The 20,175-nt window shown below is 32.4% G+C and overlaps 2 protein-coding genes across 2 annotated transcripts in view; one reads left to right on the forward strand and one right to left on the reverse strand.

Annotated features, from left to right (window-relative positions):
• The first annotated feature begins 1,481 nt into the window (after positions 1–1,481).
• LOC128174695 (protein FAM124A-like) lies at positions 1,482–3,992 on the forward strand. Its single transcript, XM_052840188.1, has one exon. It carries the CDS (start codon positions 2,857–2,859, stop codon positions 3,910–3,912), a length of 1,056 nt encoding a protein of 351 aa, XP_052696148.1. The 5' UTR covers positions 1,482–2,856; the 3' UTR covers positions 3,913–3,992.
• A 12,274-nt stretch (positions 3,993–16,266) lies between these two features.
• LOC128174806 (uncharacterized) overlaps positions 16,267–20,175 on the reverse strand; it is a 29,168-nt gene continuing 25,259 nt past the window's right edge. The window contains exons 14-18 of the mRNA XM_052840262.1: positions 19,289–19,525; positions 17,816–17,954; positions 17,625–17,719; positions 17,299–17,425; positions 16,267–17,031 (exon numbers count right to left, since the gene is read on the reverse strand). Coding sequence (XP_052696222.1) covers positions 16,886–17,031; positions 17,299–17,425; positions 17,625–17,719; positions 17,816–17,954; positions 19,289–19,525 — 744 coding nt within the window. The 3' untranslated portion in view covers positions 16,267–16,885. The remainder of the gene's footprint in view (positions 17,032–17,298; positions 17,426–17,624; positions 17,720–17,815; positions 17,955–19,288; positions 19,526–20,175) is intronic.

Raw genomic sequence — 20,175 nt, forward strand, 5'->3', positions numbered from 1 at the left:
TTTAATGGACCTCTCTTGCTCGGTATAGATTTACACCCACAGTACTTGCTTCCTACCTGCAAGTGTCCGTATGTACAACTTTTTCCCAGTATTACCCTTTTTTAAGGCAAACCTAACAGATAATAATCTCTATTAATCTGTAATTAATAATAGATTTTATATTATACTGACATCATGTTGATGTTTGTTTAGAAAGCAAATTTTGATAAACTTTTGATATGTCGTTAGTTTTTAGTTTTTTTTTTATTAATTTATTCACAAAAATTATGAAATCAAAATTGATTATGACAATAAACAAACACTGCTGTCTCAATAATTCATCGAAATAATCAATGTATTATTTCTATCAAATCCCGTTTTATAGCGAAGTACTTTAATGTTAAATTCGCTGGATATGCTCTCTGAATTTCCGGAGTTTTAAAAAGGATTTCTAGTGCGATTAAAATCCTACAAAAATAAATCAAAATCAGTACTGTTATCAAGAACTTCGTTAAGACATAATTCCTTGTATCTCTATCAGTAAATCAAATGTAAGCGGTTGTGTAGCTATTGTTCGCAAATGGAAATGTATTGTAGAAAAAGAAAACCTTCGTTTCGCCTTTCCCTCCCATACTATTTTAATGTTAATTTTATGAGGAAGTCCTTATTTCTAAAAATATGTTAATGTCGGAATATATTAACACAGTTTGATCAATAATAACTCGAACAGCATCTATGTGAATGGAAGGCAGCTTTGAACAGTAAAGGTAAACTCGTTAATCTCAGTACACCTGAAAAAAGGCCCCACTTTTCAACGAACGAACTTAACAGAAAAACGATTGATTTTTATTAGAGATGGAATGTTTCATTTAAAATCAAAACTCTCATATAAACCATATAAATTCGAAAAAAAACTCTCAAAAAATTAATTCATCAACGGATTTGCATGATGAAAAAAAAAAATCAATTTGAGCGATCGTGATATCGAGTAAATCTATCATTGAAATGAGAACTAAAACTGATGCTTCGAAATCGTAAATATTAATGGAAACACAACAACTTCAAACATTGTGTCCTTGAGTTCGTTATAATGTTTATTTAAATATTCTTCCTGGAAATGAAAATATAAATGGAATCGCACATAACTTCAAACATTGTATCCTTGAATTCGATTCCTATAATATTTATTTGAATATTCTTCCTGGAATAAAAAAAAAATGAAAATTAACGTGCGAGTTTGTCAGATACAGCAGATCCTTACATCATTTTTTTAATTTCGAATATATGTTGCTTATTTCATAGGGATTCAACTTGCTACAAAATCTGTAATTATAGAGCTATCCAACCAGTTACAATAATAAACCCACACTCCACGGTGTATTCGTGTCGTGAAAGATGAACCGATCTATTATACCTATGGAAATCAACATCAAGAAGTCGAAACCCTTCTTTTCAAAAATTTCCATAACGAGGGCTTTAGAAGTGTTTCCCATCTCAGATATCCAGCAAGTGTCGAGTTGTCACCGGCAATCGTTCCTGTGTCAAATTCTTCCCCACTGTCTGGTGTGGCCCCTCTGACAAATTACTGTCATTGTGTAACGTTTATCGCGGACTGAATCGCCATGACAACCGGTAAGATGGAGTTCACAGCCGATGACGGATTGTAATTTGTCCGAATTGTCGTAACACTGAGTGACGGATTAATCTCCTGATTTGTACCTTGTTAAATCTGTTCGGCTCGAGTGTCTCAAAGTCATGTCATCTTATGAGAACATTTGGAGTGGTTTTTTGAAGACTTCTGATATGCTTTGTCACTGACTTTTTTCTGTACAATATACTAGGATATTATACGGTAACACTGAGTGGACAATGATTGGATTTCAAGTAAATTACTTGTATGCAAGCAATGAGTACTGACAACCCGTTTCTTTGATATGAATTTTCTTTTGTGAGTTCTAAAGGAAAATACGATATGTAGATATTCCGTAAAGTAAGTAATGTAAGGAGGGGACCCTCAACATTGAATGAAGAAAATGGATATTGTTGTGTGGAGAAAAGAGTAAAGACACTCAATTAATCAATCGACCAAATTAAAGAAATGACGCAAGTTATTCCATCCTAACCTAACAATCGGAATGCGACCGCAATAATGAGTTTGGAATAAATGGCCCTTCCTGTCTTGACCTCGGGGTACCACCTCGGGTATTAGAGGGAGCAGTCCATTTAAATCTATTACATGCTGAGGGAGTTATTTTGTGAACCATTTTAAAGGTTTTTCTTGTCGCAGAAGGAGCGTAACGCTCAAATTCTGATTCCGAAATGTTAATGTAAAAATTTAAAATGCCAATGAGAAGATAATATTTTTAAAAAATCCCTATTGTCCAATCAGATCGTTGTGTTACTTGCTCTGGATCTGTGGGAAGAAATGAAACATACAACGGTAAACCACGTGCTTTGTTATAGTTTCGAAGTTGTCTTTAGACAGTAACGAGACAGGTTTAGTGCTGACTTTGCTTCAGAAGTGACAGGACTATGGCAGTAGGTGATGAATGTGTCCAAGTAAAGGCAGTCATCACTTCAAACCGCAATCTCTAGACCCGAACGAGCGGGGACGTTTACATGCAATTTATTCATTTGAAGTTGGAGTGGTACAAGATAAACTTTTTTGTGAAAGGCTTTTTCAAGCTTACAGGAAGGAGATTTGTGCTGTTATTCTGATGAATTTACCAGATCGATATGCCTCTTACACTAATGCTCCTAATAGCATATTAAGCTTGATAGATGCTGGGACAAGTCAGCGTAAATGAGAAATTCATTGTTGAGTTTAATTTTTCATTGTGATGTTATAACTGTTTCCACGAGATAGGAATATTTTAAATGACAGTTGATAAACTCGATTTAAGGACTTACTCCAACATGAGTAGTGCGTTCGATCCCTTTTGGTGCAATTTATGCATCACTGTGCCGAAAGGAAAGCGAAAACTTCTCAAAAAAATTCTATACCCATTAACGAAATGGATTGACCCGTCTTTCGAATTTTTCAACATTTTTGAAAGTGACATCCAGCCTCGAAACGATGATAAACCCAGTAGAACTTCAGAACAGTGCGAAGTGGAGAGCGTGAGAGCACCTTCCATTAGCGTTATGCTGTTTTTATCTGAAAATGGTACCATGTCATCGAAGGATGTCCAAAAGCTGTTCCTCTTGCCTCCTTGGGCCTATCACCACAAGGTGGAGCTTTATAACGTACGTTCCCCGGAAAGAACTGCAGCCTGCCAGGAATTCTACGAAATAGCAGACGACATGCCTCTTTGGTCAGTGTGTCCAGTTCATTACGGAAACGAACATCTAAGAGTTCTTATTTATGTGAGAAATTTTCATCAGATGGTGGAATTTTACAGGGTCATTACGGATAGTGAAATGGAGAGTAGCAAACCTGGATTTTGCATATTCCAAATGTGTTCTCAACCAGGATTGGATATTCAAGTAGCTCTAAAATACTCAAAATACATCGAACCGTATCCGATTTCAACCACACGTTTGTCATTTAAGGTGAAAAGTGTTGAGTCCATCGGGGCTTTTACTGGATGCAATCTAGAACCTGCTGAGGGAAACTCATTTATAGCAACTGACCCTGATGGAAATAAAGTACAACTTTACCAAATACCAAATACAGAATCTTCTATACCAACGAAATCAGTGAAAACTAGAGGTGAAAAATTCTCAGAGGATATAAAAAGTTGCCGAAGTTCGGACAGCCATGATTCAGGGCGGTGCTCAGACAGTGAAATTTGGTGTAGCGAACCCGAACCTTTTCGAAATGAATCTTTTGGACTGAATTCTCGGACAGAACATGTGCTTCAAATACGAGAAAATTGCGTTATGCCACCAGCACTTAACACTAAAAACAAAATCAAAGCAGTCTATTTGTAACAAAGGGACGAGCAAAAGTGCACGGGTAACGAGTTTTTAATTTTTACAGTTTTGTGCAATAAATCAATTTTTAAAACGTTTTCACTGGATTGAAGTTTTTACTAAGCACAAAATGGCATAAAAACTTTTTACAAAGTATTTCACAGACTGCAATATCTTTAAAGGTAAACTCGAAAGGCAATTTGCAGGTCGCACCGAAAAGTAAATAAATTTGTGTAACCCTTACGCAATAAAGTTTTTGTACAAGAAATAGCTATCCGCGATTTAATCGAAAGGTAAATAAATATCTGCGTGAATCATTTAAACGGCCGGCCACTAAGTGTCAGTGGTACCTAACTAGGCGAATCTTGTGAAAAATTTTAATTTACAGATTGAAAAGATCCTTGAAATCAGCGCCTCGTTACATAAGTTTGAAAACATGAACTATTTTAATTACTGGACTGTTGTCGGGTATGGAATTTTCGTTACACTTAAAATTGACAATGTTACACGTTACTATATAATTATGTCAATGCTGTTTTAGAAAATGAGGGCATTTATTGCTGGCTCAGAAAATTGAAACATTCGAAAATGACAGTACTAGTATTTGCGATAGAACTGTGGGTTAATAACAAAATTTTAGCACCTTAAAAATAAAATTGTTGGACAACAATAATCGCCCGATTACGTCAAAGTTCTAGATTTTTCCCCTTAATTTTGACCTGCGTCTGATTATGTCTTTTACAAATTTGATATACATTGTTTCTAAAGAAAAAACCCGGTAGATTTATATTGAACAAATATGATAAAAATCACAGATGGGTATGTAACAATAGCGCTATTACAGAGTTATAAAATATTCATTAGTGCATGAACGCTCTATCAAAACGAGGATCTTTTTACATCCATGATAATCGCGTGGAGTTCGCTTCTTTGATCAAGTGATATCTAGAGCCAAATATTGATGATTTGAATTATTTCTTCCCTTCATTTCCGCACCACCCGGCTTAAAGATCTTCTTGTGACGAACTAATATCCTGCTTGATGCTGCTAAAAATCAATTTTGGTCTTCGTGAACAAACTCTTTCAGGTTCATGAAAAAACAGTAATTGACGGCCTTGGGTATCTTATAGGACAGAGATACAAGACTAATAAATATTTCGGGAGTACGAAGGGGGCTGTGAATGTGGACAATTTACTTCTTTCCTTGTGAGATAAATGGTGTTTTAATTAAACTTTTAAAAAAATCTTAAACAAAATCAATTGCATGTAGATAACAAAGTTTAATTTCATAAGAAATAAGTCCTCTTGTGAAAAAATATTACTTTTAGACAGACTGATAATAGCAGAGATTACACAAATGACAAAAACTAATTGTTTTCCTGTCAGTTTAAAACTTAATTGGTTATAACGGATAAGATAAACACTTTTCCTATATCAGAAAACATGAATCTCGCTAACTGCTAACAAAAATGGTAAGTTGTATGTGCCAATAATACAAGCTGCATTATTATAACAAACTGTTCCCTCTCCGAGAATGATTAAAAGTAATGAAACCAACTTTGGTCAGGTTGCATGTTTCCATTGTGAGTAAAAAAGATTCTTTCTATCTTTTTTTCAAACTTGCGTTTGTGAGTTTTCTTACATAAACATGTATTTGATTCGTAGTCATTCCACCACCTTAATCTATCGTGCATTTTGAAGGATTTTTCTTTATAGAAAACATTTTCCTTGATTGTGCAAGGTTTTATGTAATCGTAAATTGCACCCCATTGTTAAAAGCTAGCCTCTTTGACAGTTTAAAGTGAAAAAAAATCAATTAAACTTTTGCTGATAAAGTGAAGTTCTGACACTGATATATGAAGTAGGTAAAGTAGAGTAGGTAGTGTGATAATTGATTAAGATATAATTATAGCAAATTTAAGGCTGTTACGTTACTGAGACGGACAGCTGTCGATGGCGATATTTGGGACTGGTACATTCTGTATGAAATTAAGCTCGGTTGCTCTATCAAGAAGTACAGCTATATAATTATTTAATTATACCGTTTCCTTATCTTCTTATTGTGCATTTTGATTATTAAAGTTTTTTTCTTTTGGTTTTCATCTTAGCAGTGCAATTTGGAGTATAATGCACAGCAACATATTAAAATGCTAAAACATTTCCAAATCTATAGTTAATCAAACACAGAGCTCTTTGAGAACGAAATGTTTCTCGTATAAAGTTAGCATATTCATCTATGTTCACCTGCCCGAGTTTTACGAGCAACTTTATTAAAAAAATATTTTGTATACTGTAAAACTCTTTTAAACTAATGCGGTTAAACACAAAATAATGTTTCGTGCTGCCACCTTCCTCTCGAACTAATCAGTCCCTAATGATCTTCTATCGTGTTGCAAATCAGCGATTTTTGCACGATGTGTTTGAATAAAGCTGACAACCATATGACTAAGTATGTGGAATTTCGGATCTCACCATGAATGGAAGCGACCCTTCTGTGGGACGAGAATTAAGGACATCAATGCAAAATTAATCAAGCAGAGAAGCCAATTGTTTACCATATTGCGTGATAGAAATATTAAAGTTAACAGTTCTTCTAACCACGACCTCTTAATAAAGAGTTTTGAAAATAAATACGTTTATACAGCAGATTTCAGTCAGATTTTACCCGGGTCTGAACGAGATGTTAGAATATTAAGAGACAACAATATCTCAGGGAATGTAGTATCATTTGAAATTAAATCCAAGGAACACCCCGACCTTTTATTCAGTAGTGGAGAAGATTTTAATTTAATTACATATCATTTTTTCTCTCTCAACTCGAGCCATTATTCTACAATAACAATAAGAGACTAGATGAATTGTCCTGCATTAGTTGTCTGTTTGGATTTGATCAAGGGGATGTCGTTTTTTCCCAGCCAAATCACAAAGACCCGTGTTATGTTTGGTAGTAATTCATCTACCCACAAAAGACCGCCACAGACAACAAAACAATAATTACAACCCTGCGTTTGAGTAATAAAATTGCTAGATTTGACGTTGACAGCGCTAAGATACAAAACGGGTGGATTTTAATTTTTTTCTTTTGGAATGGATTATGAAACGACCCGCGAACAAAAAGGTTCAAAGTTGTTCCACCTGAGCATATAATAAAACACATAGGCACAGCAGTAGGTCTCTTAATAAGAACATAGCATAACACAACATTTACACGAGAAAGATGCGGGGTGACAAGGTAGAATCCAATTCTATTATGATTCGCCTTTTCCGGCATCTTTATGATCAAGCTTGCACATCATTGTGAAAATTTCGTAATAAAAGTAGTGATCTCATATTATTCTTTATTTTCTGTGCGAAGGACATGCCCTCTAAGATAAAGTTGTTCGCAAAGAATTTTATCAATGTTAACTTCATATGTAATCGTATATAGATATTTTTCATAAGAGATAAAATACAACAACAGTGCAGGGCATCAGGTACATTCTAAAGAAACTAACATGTAAAATCTTAAGTATTATGGATTTTATTCCGGATGATAGCTAAGATTAAAAGTAGGATGTATTTTATTCAAAATAACACATAAATCTCTATGGATGATAGTGCTAATTTTCTCTAAGATCATAGCAATGACATTAAAAAGATTAATAAGATCAATAAGATCAAATTAGGCATCGACCAAACTTTCCTTCGTATTTTATTACACTAATTTATTTCACCTTCTTATATCAAATTGATCGGCAGATTCCCATAAAGCTGTCAATGTCTGCACCGATAACTGTTAAACGTACAAATGTTTCTTCAAAGTAAAACAAACATTGAAATTGCAAAATTGGCTCACAACATTCCAACGTCCCCATTGAAGTCATGTCACGTGGCTTGTATGGCCGGCAATAAATTGAGGTAATTTTCTTGCTGAATGGACTTTATGAGAAACTAGTGAATAAAAAATTGACATGGGGGTCCTAAACATGAAAGGTAAGGAAGGTAATTTTTACGGATCAGAAATTCTTGCTATTGTGATAGAGGATTTTATAATGTGGTCAATATGTTGCAGATAATAAACTTGTTCTTGATTCGTTTCTGAAAGCTGAAAAAAATCAATGACTGACATTAAAGAGTCTCGAGTCAATTATTCATATCTTTTAAAAATGGCATACGAACATACAGGTACAACTAGACATCTCATTTTCTAATTTAACTGAATTGTCCATGACGGTTGCAAATTTTCCAATACATGTAGCAAGATGAAAAGAAAATAACAAAGTTTTAATAATAAATGATTATATTTTAATGCATTCTCTTTTATTTGGAATAAAACTTAAACGAACTCGCTTTTGATTTCAATCTCACTTTTACAAAAGGAATGTATAGTGGAAAAGTGAGACTTAGATCGAAAGTGAGCTCGTCTAAGTTTTATGGCCCTGGGGCCAGATGTCCGCACATTTTAAGCAAGAAACCGACTTCGGGTGTCAGGTAGAATGATCGTAGTTTGTATCAGGCTGCGAATAGCCAGAGGAAGATGCTTGTTATGTATCTTGGAGCTCAGACGTCAAAAGACTTCAAAACTCGCGACAGACTTCAACTGAAATTAAATGTAGTCAATTGCAAGAAAAACATTATGGATTTTAAAGTAAGTTACCTATTTTCAAGGTGAAAGAGCAAGGTTACCACATCCTTTAAAAGAAAACATCTGGTCTTTGAACAGATCAAATTTTCAAGGGAAGGGATCATAGATGGAATACAGGACGCGTTGACAATTCGAAGATCTTTATTAACCCTTGAATCTGAGCCAGTCATCACATTCATGTCATGGGATATTCTTAGTCAACACTTTGAACGCGAAATGTTATGCAGGTCCTATAACTAAGTTTTTACTGGGCATATATTTACCAATCTTGTATGTATGGTGGCTGGGCATACGAACGGACAAAACTTAACTGATGTATCATTATCAACGGAATTATTCCTCTATCTAGGAACTGTCTGAGCCCAAATTTATATGTATAAAAGTATAAAATTAATGTAGGGGAATCATTTATTCCGATAGTAAGTGGATCTGCTATTGAAAGAAAATGTATAATTTCAATATGTGAACTCAAAATTAAGAAACAATTATACATGTAAATGACATGCGAATGCATTTATCAATTGATTGCAATCAACAGTAAAACAACCAAAAACCGCCTTACTATGATTTATGCAATAGGTACATGTAAGTTATAGATAGAAGACAAGTAAACAATTACTATTTTCTTGTTATTCTTAAATAATTGATATGGCATTGTCCTTTTTTATTGTATCCGATAAAATGTACTTAATTTTGTAACAGTGACTGCTAGTATATCACATTTCATATAAATAACGATTATTCCCGCTATTCAAAAACTCATATTAACTTTAAGTAAAATTTACACCATTGATTTTAACATCTAAATGGTTATCAATTAAATATTCATACAGCAAGACCCTCGTGCCTGAACCAATTTTACAATAAAGTATTCATAATAAAATAAAATCAATGATAACACAATTAAGAAAAATATTCAATATTATGTATTACATTGTAAAAGGAAGTTGCACACCTTGATACCTTTACCTACATTATTGACAATACATGCTTTTTAACAATTGGTATGCACATTTTAAGCTACTTTTTAATTTGTGATTACATCGAACCCCCTACTGGTTCAAATGTTTGGTGTTAATTTTCAACGAAATAAAGAAATTGTGTTCTTTACTAAACTTGACTAAATCTAGAGCATATACAACCCAAGACAGACCAACGCTGCGAGCTATAGAAAGGTCTTTTACAGAATTTGAATCGTAGACCGAAAATCTGATACAGTTTCCTCACACAGAAAAAGCATTGAGCCATTATGTATAGGACATAAACCATGCAAGCCTGTCTCGAAGAGAAGGCGACAAGGGTTAAAGAAGCCCCTGTCGTTTAGACGTAATCCTAAACAAGTTTGGTTCGTTTATGTTACAATCTGATAAAGTTTTTTAAAAGATTGTTGAATTAACGATTTCCAAAGTGATGTTCTCTTTGTAAGTTTTATTGGTTGATCTATTAGATATACATAATCACCATTCTGAAATATACAAATTATACCCATTTTACTTATAAAAAGCGTTGGAAGATACTGAAGGACTGTTTAACAACAAGCATTTGCGTAGTGCATATTTCTTTTATTTGTACCCCAGTCGAGATATTAGCATAAATTAGTAGATGATCATAAAATAATCATAACGATAAAGATAACCCACTGACTATTATTATTATCTTAATACGGTGCATTAGTACTTTTAAATATATGTATTATTAAAATACAGTTGCAAAATTTACCTTAAAAAAAAGCATAGTTGTTCGATGTAATCGCTTGAAGTTTGATAATCTGTCAGCTTTCGATAAAAATAAAGGCTTGAAATTTTTTGTCAATTTTTGTTGTTTACCTTTTTTTGGTGAAGGAAATGATAGGCCTAGTTCCTATAAAAAAGTTCCTTTTTTGGTAACATTCATGCCTTTAGTTTGGTGATTGTGATGCACTCACACACAATGCCTTCATTTTGGAAAGAAAATAGAGATTTCATTTTGAATGTGTCAGTATGGGCCATTTTTGTGTGTCATAGAAAAAAATATTTCTTTTGTTCCAAGAATTACATTGCAATAATTCAGAATTTGATATACAAGCATAAAGTACTTGCACATATGCTACATGTATTTTTTGATAGTTTGAACGTTATTCAAAAATTCATAAATAAAGAAATGGTATGAACATATTTAATTTATTAAAAACATCAAGTATTACACCAAAAAACATACGTTTTTTTAATCAAATTAAAGCTAGACTAAGTATGTCACTTAATTGCACAATTATATGATATCTGTGCAATTATCTTGAATGGCAAATGACGTTAGGAAAGCGTGTCAGATTATTCTGTGGTTAAGCGGTGCATGTTTGGATGTGCACCGAACGAGCTGTATAACCATATTTGTTCTCTATGCAAAATAAACGCTATTTTTTGTTCGAATTGTTTATTTGATCTTTCGGATTAACATTTTTTTGCAGATTACAGAGCATCGTCAAATCAGATATAAGTAATTACGTCAAAAATTCACCATTTTAATAATTGATTGGCGCTTTTTTATACATATAAATGTATATGATATCACCATAAGTGGTTTATGCTCTAGGATCATTGTGGAACGATTGTATTTAAATAGGCTCACAGGAGGGGAGAATGTTGCAAAACAAGATTTGACAAGGTGAAGATGAGTATCACTTTATTTTTAAATGATCGATGTATCATAAACATAGGACACTGTACATCAAAAATAGTATTGGTGTAAACCAAGTATGTATAAACTGCTACAATTACTGTCAACTGAAAATATACTGAATTAAATAATGGAAAATATCTTCAGAAAGACGAATCACACAGAAATATGTCTGTAATAGATAAATAGGTAATACTCTGCTGCATTAATAAGTGCATTGCTACAAATTATGTCTTATATTGTATATATACAATGTATTATATATTCATTATAATATATGCTGATACCTTTTGAATAAAAAATCTAAACTAAACACTTCAGTCTAGTTATTTTGCCCCAATTATAACACCAAAACACAAATATCTAGATATGCAGAAACAAATTACATACATCCAGACAAATCTTTTTGGTAAGGATCTGTTGGTTTTTTTTTTTTACATTATTTAATCAATTTTATCTTATCTCAAAAAATATCTATCAATATATGTGCATTGGAAAACACATTATGATCAAATACAGGAAATCTTGATTAAATTATATTTTTATTCACCCTATTCCATTTAATGAGATATATTGATAGCATCCCTTTTCTCCATTGTTTGCCATCTTTGTATACAAAAGCAGTTTTGTATTTTTTTGGAGCAAATTTTTTTGATCTTTAAATTAGAGTTCGTCCTCTGAACTTATTACAATACGGGTATTAATCTCTTTTCTTACAAGTTTAATTATATTCAAACAAATGCCTCTACAAAATGAGTAAGCATCTTAGACAAAGGGTAGAATAGAATTTTTAGACTTACTCGGGGTTCTTGGTTTACATATAAACGAGATTTATGCATCATGGCATCGAATCTTTATTGCGCTACAAAATACCTACAAAACGTGTAAAACGGCGGGTCTGGATTCAAGATTGATGACTTGTCATATGTTCTATGTAATTAGGCGTTTAGTTCTTAACATATATGTTAATACTAAGGATGAAAAACCCTGCAATTTGATAATATAAGTACCCTATCAATTCCACATCTGATAAAAAGGGGATAACAGAAGACATGCTAAAACGCGAAAAAAAAACTACGAAATCGAACACCCAAGTTAAAGCCATCTGATCACTATAGACGCCATGTTTTTTTTTTCGAAATGAGCGCGCATTGTCAACAGACTCAAAGATGAGACTTTTGTCAGGTTTATTTATGTAGTCATAAACTGTGTGCTAATGTTTTATTTGGTTTCCAATTTTGTGTTATTTGAATCAAGCTGTCTTGCACCCGAGTGTCTTCGTAATATTATCTGTGGTTTATGTGATGTTGTATGCAAATGCTGTACCCAGTTACAGCCAGAATAGGTTTGTCTGTTTGTGATATCAGAACAACTGTGCTGTAAGTACAGAAAAAAGTTGCATTGATCATAAGGGGTACATATTTAGTACGCAATTATGTCAATTATTTACATACAATATTTATCTAATATCTAATATACTAGTAATAATTTTTTATCTCGATAAAGAACCCCAAAATACAAAAATGTACATATAGAACGATAAATCGTTTTGATATTCATAAAAATGTAACGGAAATCGCACTGTCCGACATATTAATTGTAAGCTATTGCATGTTAAATCAGTTTGAATTCATTAAAAGATTAATCTTTTAATAGGTATTCGTAGGATTTAACATTTTAAAAAGCACTCTGACAGTACAACGTACTTATGTTCATAACTTTAAATATATATTGACTAAGACCGTTAGCACAGTCAGAGGCAACGAATAATGTATTTCTTTAACCTATGGATTATCCTATGATTGCTATCATAATAGAGGTCATTTTGTATTGACAATAGATTTATGAACCTCTCAGGATATCTTATCAGCTACACAAAGTAACAAAATTCAAATACGTTAAAAACATTGTTGGTGCTGTTTTTCATGGATTCTTTTGAACAATTCCAAACATGTTATCTAACTGCTCTTTTTGGATCTTTCTTTTGAAAAAGCTAAAAGTTAAAAATTTCTGGAATTTATACGACAAATGAAATAACATGCAAACTATTTTATTCTTAAATGATCAAAGCAACTCCCTATTTTGGTTATTATAGATTAATAGTTATGCTCAAACAAAATAAATGGATACGAATCATAACGGTAAGTACAATATGATAGCAAATGGATTTGACATCCAAATAAACCAATCCGTCAATTCTTATAACTTTTCTTAAGTCAGCATAGCTGTGATAAATGTTCCATATAGGTATTTTTTCTACAGTTAGACTAGTTTACATTTCCATTTATGAATTTTAGAAAGATAATTTACAAGTCCAATAGTTAATACTTTATAAAACCAGAACCCGACCTGTACAAGTAGAATGAAAATATTGGAATTACACGTGTTATCATCAAGAGGCAACTCATTTTATGATAATCTATAACAGTTTTATTTTGGATAAAAAGTCGTGATTATTAATGATATTCCACAACCGTATGTTAGTCATATTTTGTTCATTATTATATACAAAAATCTAATGTGATTCTTACAATAGATTGTATCTTTATATCAACAACATTAAGCTATATGCCAGCCATCTTGAATAAACATGAAAGTCGGAGGTAACAAGACACAATGTTGCAGACAAAATATCAGGAGTTATCGATCCTGTCAGTAGCACGACGAATCTACTGGGTGGTAGATACTGTACCATCCTCCGTCTGTGTATTTTTCAGGGTCTGCATCTACAACCACCTGGTTTGAAAATCCTGCAATATAAAAAGGAAGTCTATATGCGTCCGTGTGGGAGGCTATGCAGGCAACAAATTACGCATTAGATCTATCATACCAATCACATATCACATACAGTATTTAACCATTGTCTATTATATTATTATCTTCAACAGAAGTATTCATTATACTGGTATTTCCTACCAATATCTGTGACAGAATTATCCATAAAAATACCATTATTTAAAGTATATCTTTTGTAGAAAAATGTTTATCTGTTCCGTCTGCTCTTTTGATCAATTGATATAATGTAATTTAGTTTTATTATCAAAAATTCCGTTTTTGGATGCTGGGTGGTCAAAAAATTATTCACAAGAAGATATATCATATACAGTATTTAACTTTTAAAACAGAAAAACCCCATATATTTTATCTTTAAAGTGCACATTTTACTAATTTATAAAGAGCGCTACATTTCCATTACATTACTATAGTTCAAAATTTACCACGACCATCCAGGTTTCTTCAACAGTTTTCGATAAGTTGGGGCATCAGAATAGTATTGTTACTTGACCTAACAAATAGAAAAGAAATGACAGAAGGGAAAGGTTTTGTGCTGCAGGTAAGTCAAACATAGACAAATTCATAAATGGACAGATATTTGATATAGAAATGAATTCACATTGTATGTGCCTTGTTGTTTTGAATTAAAAAAGCATTGTGTTTACATACATTCGCTTAATTTAAGAAGAAAAAAATACCTTATCAAGACGAAGACTCAAGATATGACAATTTATCACTAATGATCACTAAGTGATCTTTAAATGTTCAACGTTATAACGGTAAGTTCACTCACTGACTGGCATCTCTCTGTGGAGGATGTCGGCCCGAACGGATGAAGGATGGCAGATACGGTCTTTGGTCTGTTGGTCTGTTGGTCTGTTGGCCCATTCTCTCTCAACAAAAATTTTTGTCTTTTGTCCTGCTTTCCTCCAGCTTTTTCGTAAAATGGATATGGGATACAGGAGTCATCATCTATCCTCTATTTTTTCGGATACTGCTCTGTATCGTGATTCAATAAGGGTTTCCTTGGAGATTGCAATCTAATCCAGAGATATGTACTTCATCTCGATGGTACAAGAAACAAGCCTTATCTTTTTCTTTAAATTTTGGAGGTCTGGCTCCACACTTTAAAATAAAAATAAGTGCCCGAAGCGACTATCTCTATTTCGATAAGTATTCATAATAGAAGTATTTCTCATCAATATCTTTGGCATAATTATGAATGGCATAATTATTAATAAAATACCATTAACAAAGGTTTACACCATGAATACAAATATTTACTTTTTCCGTCTGCCTTTTTTGAGAAGTTGATATAAAGTTATTTGGTTTTATCATAAAATTTCCATTTTAACCAGGCTTGGGTGTCATTAAGTGACCCATTAGATCTACATTATTTTAAATAATGATTATCTAGTTATAAACTGTTATTTAGTGAAGGATACTTCAATATATTTAACTTTGAAGTATGTTTTTTTTTCTATATACAAAGCTTTTTTTTTCTTAAAGTAATTCATAAAGTCTAAAAATATCCATGACGATCGAGCCCTCATAACATATATATTGCAACTAATTGCATTTCCCAAACCGATTGATTAAAAATCAAAGTACTGAAGTACTGACGGAGTTGATTTTATTGTTTATTTATCTATTAGTATTTATTTTAAAATCAACGATATGTAATTGCACATGACAAGAAGTTTCTTAGCTGTACTTATCAATGAGTAATTACGCACATTTTTTCTTGTATCGATTTTCAGGCTTTTCCGACAAGAATCCGAGCTATAGATGGAAAACCCCATAAAAATCATGTGCAATATTTAAAGATAGAATTGGCGCCATCAAACTCTATTATTCATTATGTATCAGTAATCGAAATGTTTCGGAAAATTTGTACCCAAGTAATTTTCAAACAAATACATAGCTATAAAGTCTAGCCTACGCCCGTACTGGTTCTATTTTTAGATTAAATAGTATGCCCTTGATTCCAATCGCTACCGCTGTAGAACTTCAATGACAGCGAACCAGTCTTAGTGAACTCTTGCGCAGGAATACATCCATGTACGACTTAAAAAATTATCTTATTTGTTCGTACTATTTAAAATCTACTTTCAAGTTATTTTTAAATAAATTAAGTTTTCTTAAAAACAATGCTTCGTAATACATTACATAGAATTTATCAATTTTTTTTCAAGTACTAAGTCTTGTCAGCGGAAATGGTTTCCATTCATGGTTTTGCTTAAGTTCACACACTGTTTCACTTCCGTTTTGCAAGAATAACTGCATAGGAGCTAATGTTGATTAAAATCAAACTCCCAAAAACGAATTTAAAATACAATTTAATTAATATAGTATACTCAAACAAGCTTCACGAAAAAAAATAACCTATGTGATAAAAAATATAAACGATTATTATTATAATATTTAGCGAATCAAAATGTACTTGGTCTAAATAAAAAAAATGCATATTTAAAACATCTTGGAGAAAAATTAAAAGTGTAAATGGCATTACATAAATCTGAAAAAATTAATTCTTTTGATACATCATAAACATAATTAGAAAAGAATGACCAAATCAAAACCAAAACATTTCTTTTATACAAAACAATAATATTATACGAATAAAAAGCGCAAATCCCAAAAGTAACCTAAAACCCTCAAAGAAACAGCAATAGGATCAACAATATGACAAAAGCCTCAAAAATAACATAAGGAAAATACTTTAATATCTGTACAACGATGACATATTGAGTGTAATAAACAATATGCAATAAGGAGTACACGCATAAACTATGTTGCTAAATAATATTATTGAGATAATGTACATTAACGTAAGTCCATGTGTCCAATGTTTTATAAGTACATAATCTGATTTTATTTTTTGATATGAGGGGAGCTAATGTCTCCAATTTTGTGTTTGGCGATTGTCTCATTTTTCTCTTAAAGTTGGAAATCACCAACACTGGCGTTGGCCAAATACATATCTTTTTGACAAGTATTTTCCAGAGAAGCTTCTACTGTGAAAACCACCGTCTTTTGATTTTCTTTTGTAATTTCTTTAATTTTGTGTGCTGGTTTTGCAAATTCTGCAACTGAATGGAACAGTTAATTTAGCACAAGATATATGATATATCATAACAATAAGAAATGCCAATATAATTCACTTTTAAATCTGAATTATACCTTTAATAATTGATAATAAAAATAAAAAAGCAGATGCAATTTCAAATTCTTTTACAATTCTTCGACTTGAACGATAAAGTGTCATCATATCATTTCATATACAACATAAGGAACATGGTATTGTAAAATTTGTTGTTGATGTAGTTTGTTGTTGAAAGCCACCATCTCACCTTTTTCTTGAGCTTCATCACAAACTCGCAAGATACCAAACAATCTGAGTACTCCAAACATAAGTCCAGAAATCACAGCTGTCCAGACAATTATGGCCATCAAGCCAATGCACTGCCAACCAAGGATCTTCATCAAAGAAGCAGAAATATGTATTAGATATGTGTCAGTCATTATAAACGCAAACAGAATATTATAAAGGATATCTTATTTTTTACAGTAAAGTCTTTATAGGCAAAATGAGGGTCGTCCGTTAAATACTATGAGGTGAAAAGTGTAATGAGTAGATGGAAAGCTGTCTGACGAGCAACATTTCAAAATCACTTACATATGCAGATTGAAGATTCCATGCATAAAATATTCCATAAGTCTCGTGAAAGAAAGCAACTGCAATCAATCCCAAGCTGCCACCGCCAAAGTGGACTAAACGACAGAAATGGTGTATTTTAGGAAACAAAGTTGTAAAGATGATTTTGTTTGTTAGCCAACATCGAAACCAATGCATAGCCAGTAAAATACCTGCAACAACATCCAGGGGATCATCAATACCGAGTCTGGTCAAGAGGAGAGAGTAGGCTGTGTATACAATGATGGAAATCACACCAACAGCAATTGCGACATGTGTCGAATAATTATCATATCCAGTAGACACAGCAATCTATTCAATAAGTTTCAATACATTTTAAAAATTCCAAAATATACAGACGCTAGCATAGTTTAAGGAGTATGTATAAGCAACGTAAAGTACATGTATATTGCCCTATTAACACAATGTTAACATTATTTTTATCAGATTGCAAAGCATTCTTTGCAAAAAAATATATTATACATAAGTCCATGTAATAACCCACAAAGAAATCAATATTATAATAATTTTTGTTCGTCTACACTTGAAAAAAAACCCAAAAAGTTGTTGCTAAGCTTGTATTTAAACGGACAGGATAATAATTCAGGTGATGGCTGGTAAACTTTTAAAACATTTTAAAAAATAAACCAGTTTTTAATTTTTTTTAGATATCTTTTAAGTTAAACACTAAGCCACTTTTGTTGTTCTAGATTCATCTCTATTCCTATGAAAACCACATTCCCTCTAACTACCTTTTTTTATTCCTCCTTACTCCCGGGGATCATGATTTTAACTTGATTTTAGCTTTGATATATAAACCTGAAAATGACTTCACACAAGTTTAAGCTTCTCTACCTGAATAATTTTCAAAAAGAAGAGTGTTAAATAAAATCTATATTAATTCCTCTGTAAAAAAAAAAAAATCCCATTGAGGTCGTACTCTACCCCCCCCCCCCCCCCTTCCCTCCTCTCCGAGCTAGTAATTTTATCAAACTTAAACCTTAAGTACCTGAATATGCCTCCACATAATTTACAGCAAATGTGTTTTGGAGAAAAAAAAATATCTCTGTATTCCTATGTAACAATCCACCTAACCCCCGGGAAAATCTGAATCTACACTACCTGATGATGTTTTCACACAAGATGGATGTTTTCTGCTCTATCAGTTTTTGAGAAGGATTTTAAAGATTTTTCTTTAAAAAGTGCTATTCAAAATTTCGACCCCCACCACCCAATTGTGGCTCCAACCTTACCGCGGGGATCATGATTTCAACAAAAATTGTATCTACACTAAATGCGGATGCTTCAACATAAGTTACTGCATTACTGCAGCTTGCATTTAGAGCAAGTAGTGTATATTCATTTGTAAAAATTTGATTATATGGAACTTTAATCCACACAACCTGAAAATGTTTTTTGGGGGCAAATTGTTTTTGAGCAGTAGATTTTACTAACAATTTTTTTCTAATACTTCCTTATTATCCCCCTTTCAAAGTGCGCTTTTTATTTGACAAACTTATATCCACCTCACCCAAGGATGCTTTCTGCAAAGTTTTCTTGAAATTGGTTCTGGAGAAACCAAGAAAAACAAACATTTTAATTTTATTCTAATAAAACATATCCTGCTTTTCAATTAAAGTACTTACCATTCCAGTTAACCCTCCATTGATGGCATTTAACGCACTCCGACCTGTTCCAAAATATCTATTATCACAATTAATCAGCAAGAGTAAACAAAAACCGGCGAAGGAACCGGAAGTGAAAACATAGATAGTGGAATCCGCATCAAGATCCCCTTGGTAATTAATAACAAATAGCAATGGAGATTCCGAAATGATGGTCAAAAGTCCGATTGCCATAACCAATCCTCCCAAAAAAGCGATCTGTTAATTAAAATGAAACATCATTATATATTTTAACTTGACATTATATATATGTGTATCTAAAAAGCACATTGACCACATTATTTATGTTCAACATATTAGTTAAAATATATATTGTTTTGGACTGGTGTATGCGTGCCACAATCTTCAAAAAAGTGTCATTTTAAAAAATAAACTAAATTAATGCCTTGCATTCTTGAAGAGTGAGTTTAAATTGTGCTCCATATTTTTTTCATAGTAAAAATACTATTGGAAAACGCATCAATTTAAATCAACCAGAACTTGTAATAATGACCCACTTCAGATAAGCAATTTAATTTTGTATCCCGACTATTGAATGTTTTTAAGAAAATGATAGAAGTTCCATAACTCTATGATAAAGTTGTATATAGCATTTAAATATCGCACTAAGTGGTGACTAAAATATTACAACAGTTAAACACCAGGCCTCAGGATCCTGAAGCAATCTTAGACTTTAGTTAAAAATTGTATACTCTCTTGATGTCTCTAGATTGAAAACACTGACAAAACTGAAATGTTACTAAAATTGGCTTGATATAAATTTGTTATTTACAAATTTTGATCGTCATTTTGTTATAAACAAAAATGTTAAGGCTGACTGAAATTTTGTCTCAAGTCTGAAAATCCTT

This window comes from Crassostrea angulata, chromosome 1, assembly GCF_025612915.1.
Source record: "Crassostrea angulata isolate pt1a10 chromosome 1, ASM2561291v2, whole genome shotgun sequence".
NCBI lineage: Eukaryota > Metazoa > Mollusca > Bivalvia > Ostreida > Ostreidae > Magallana > Magallana angulata.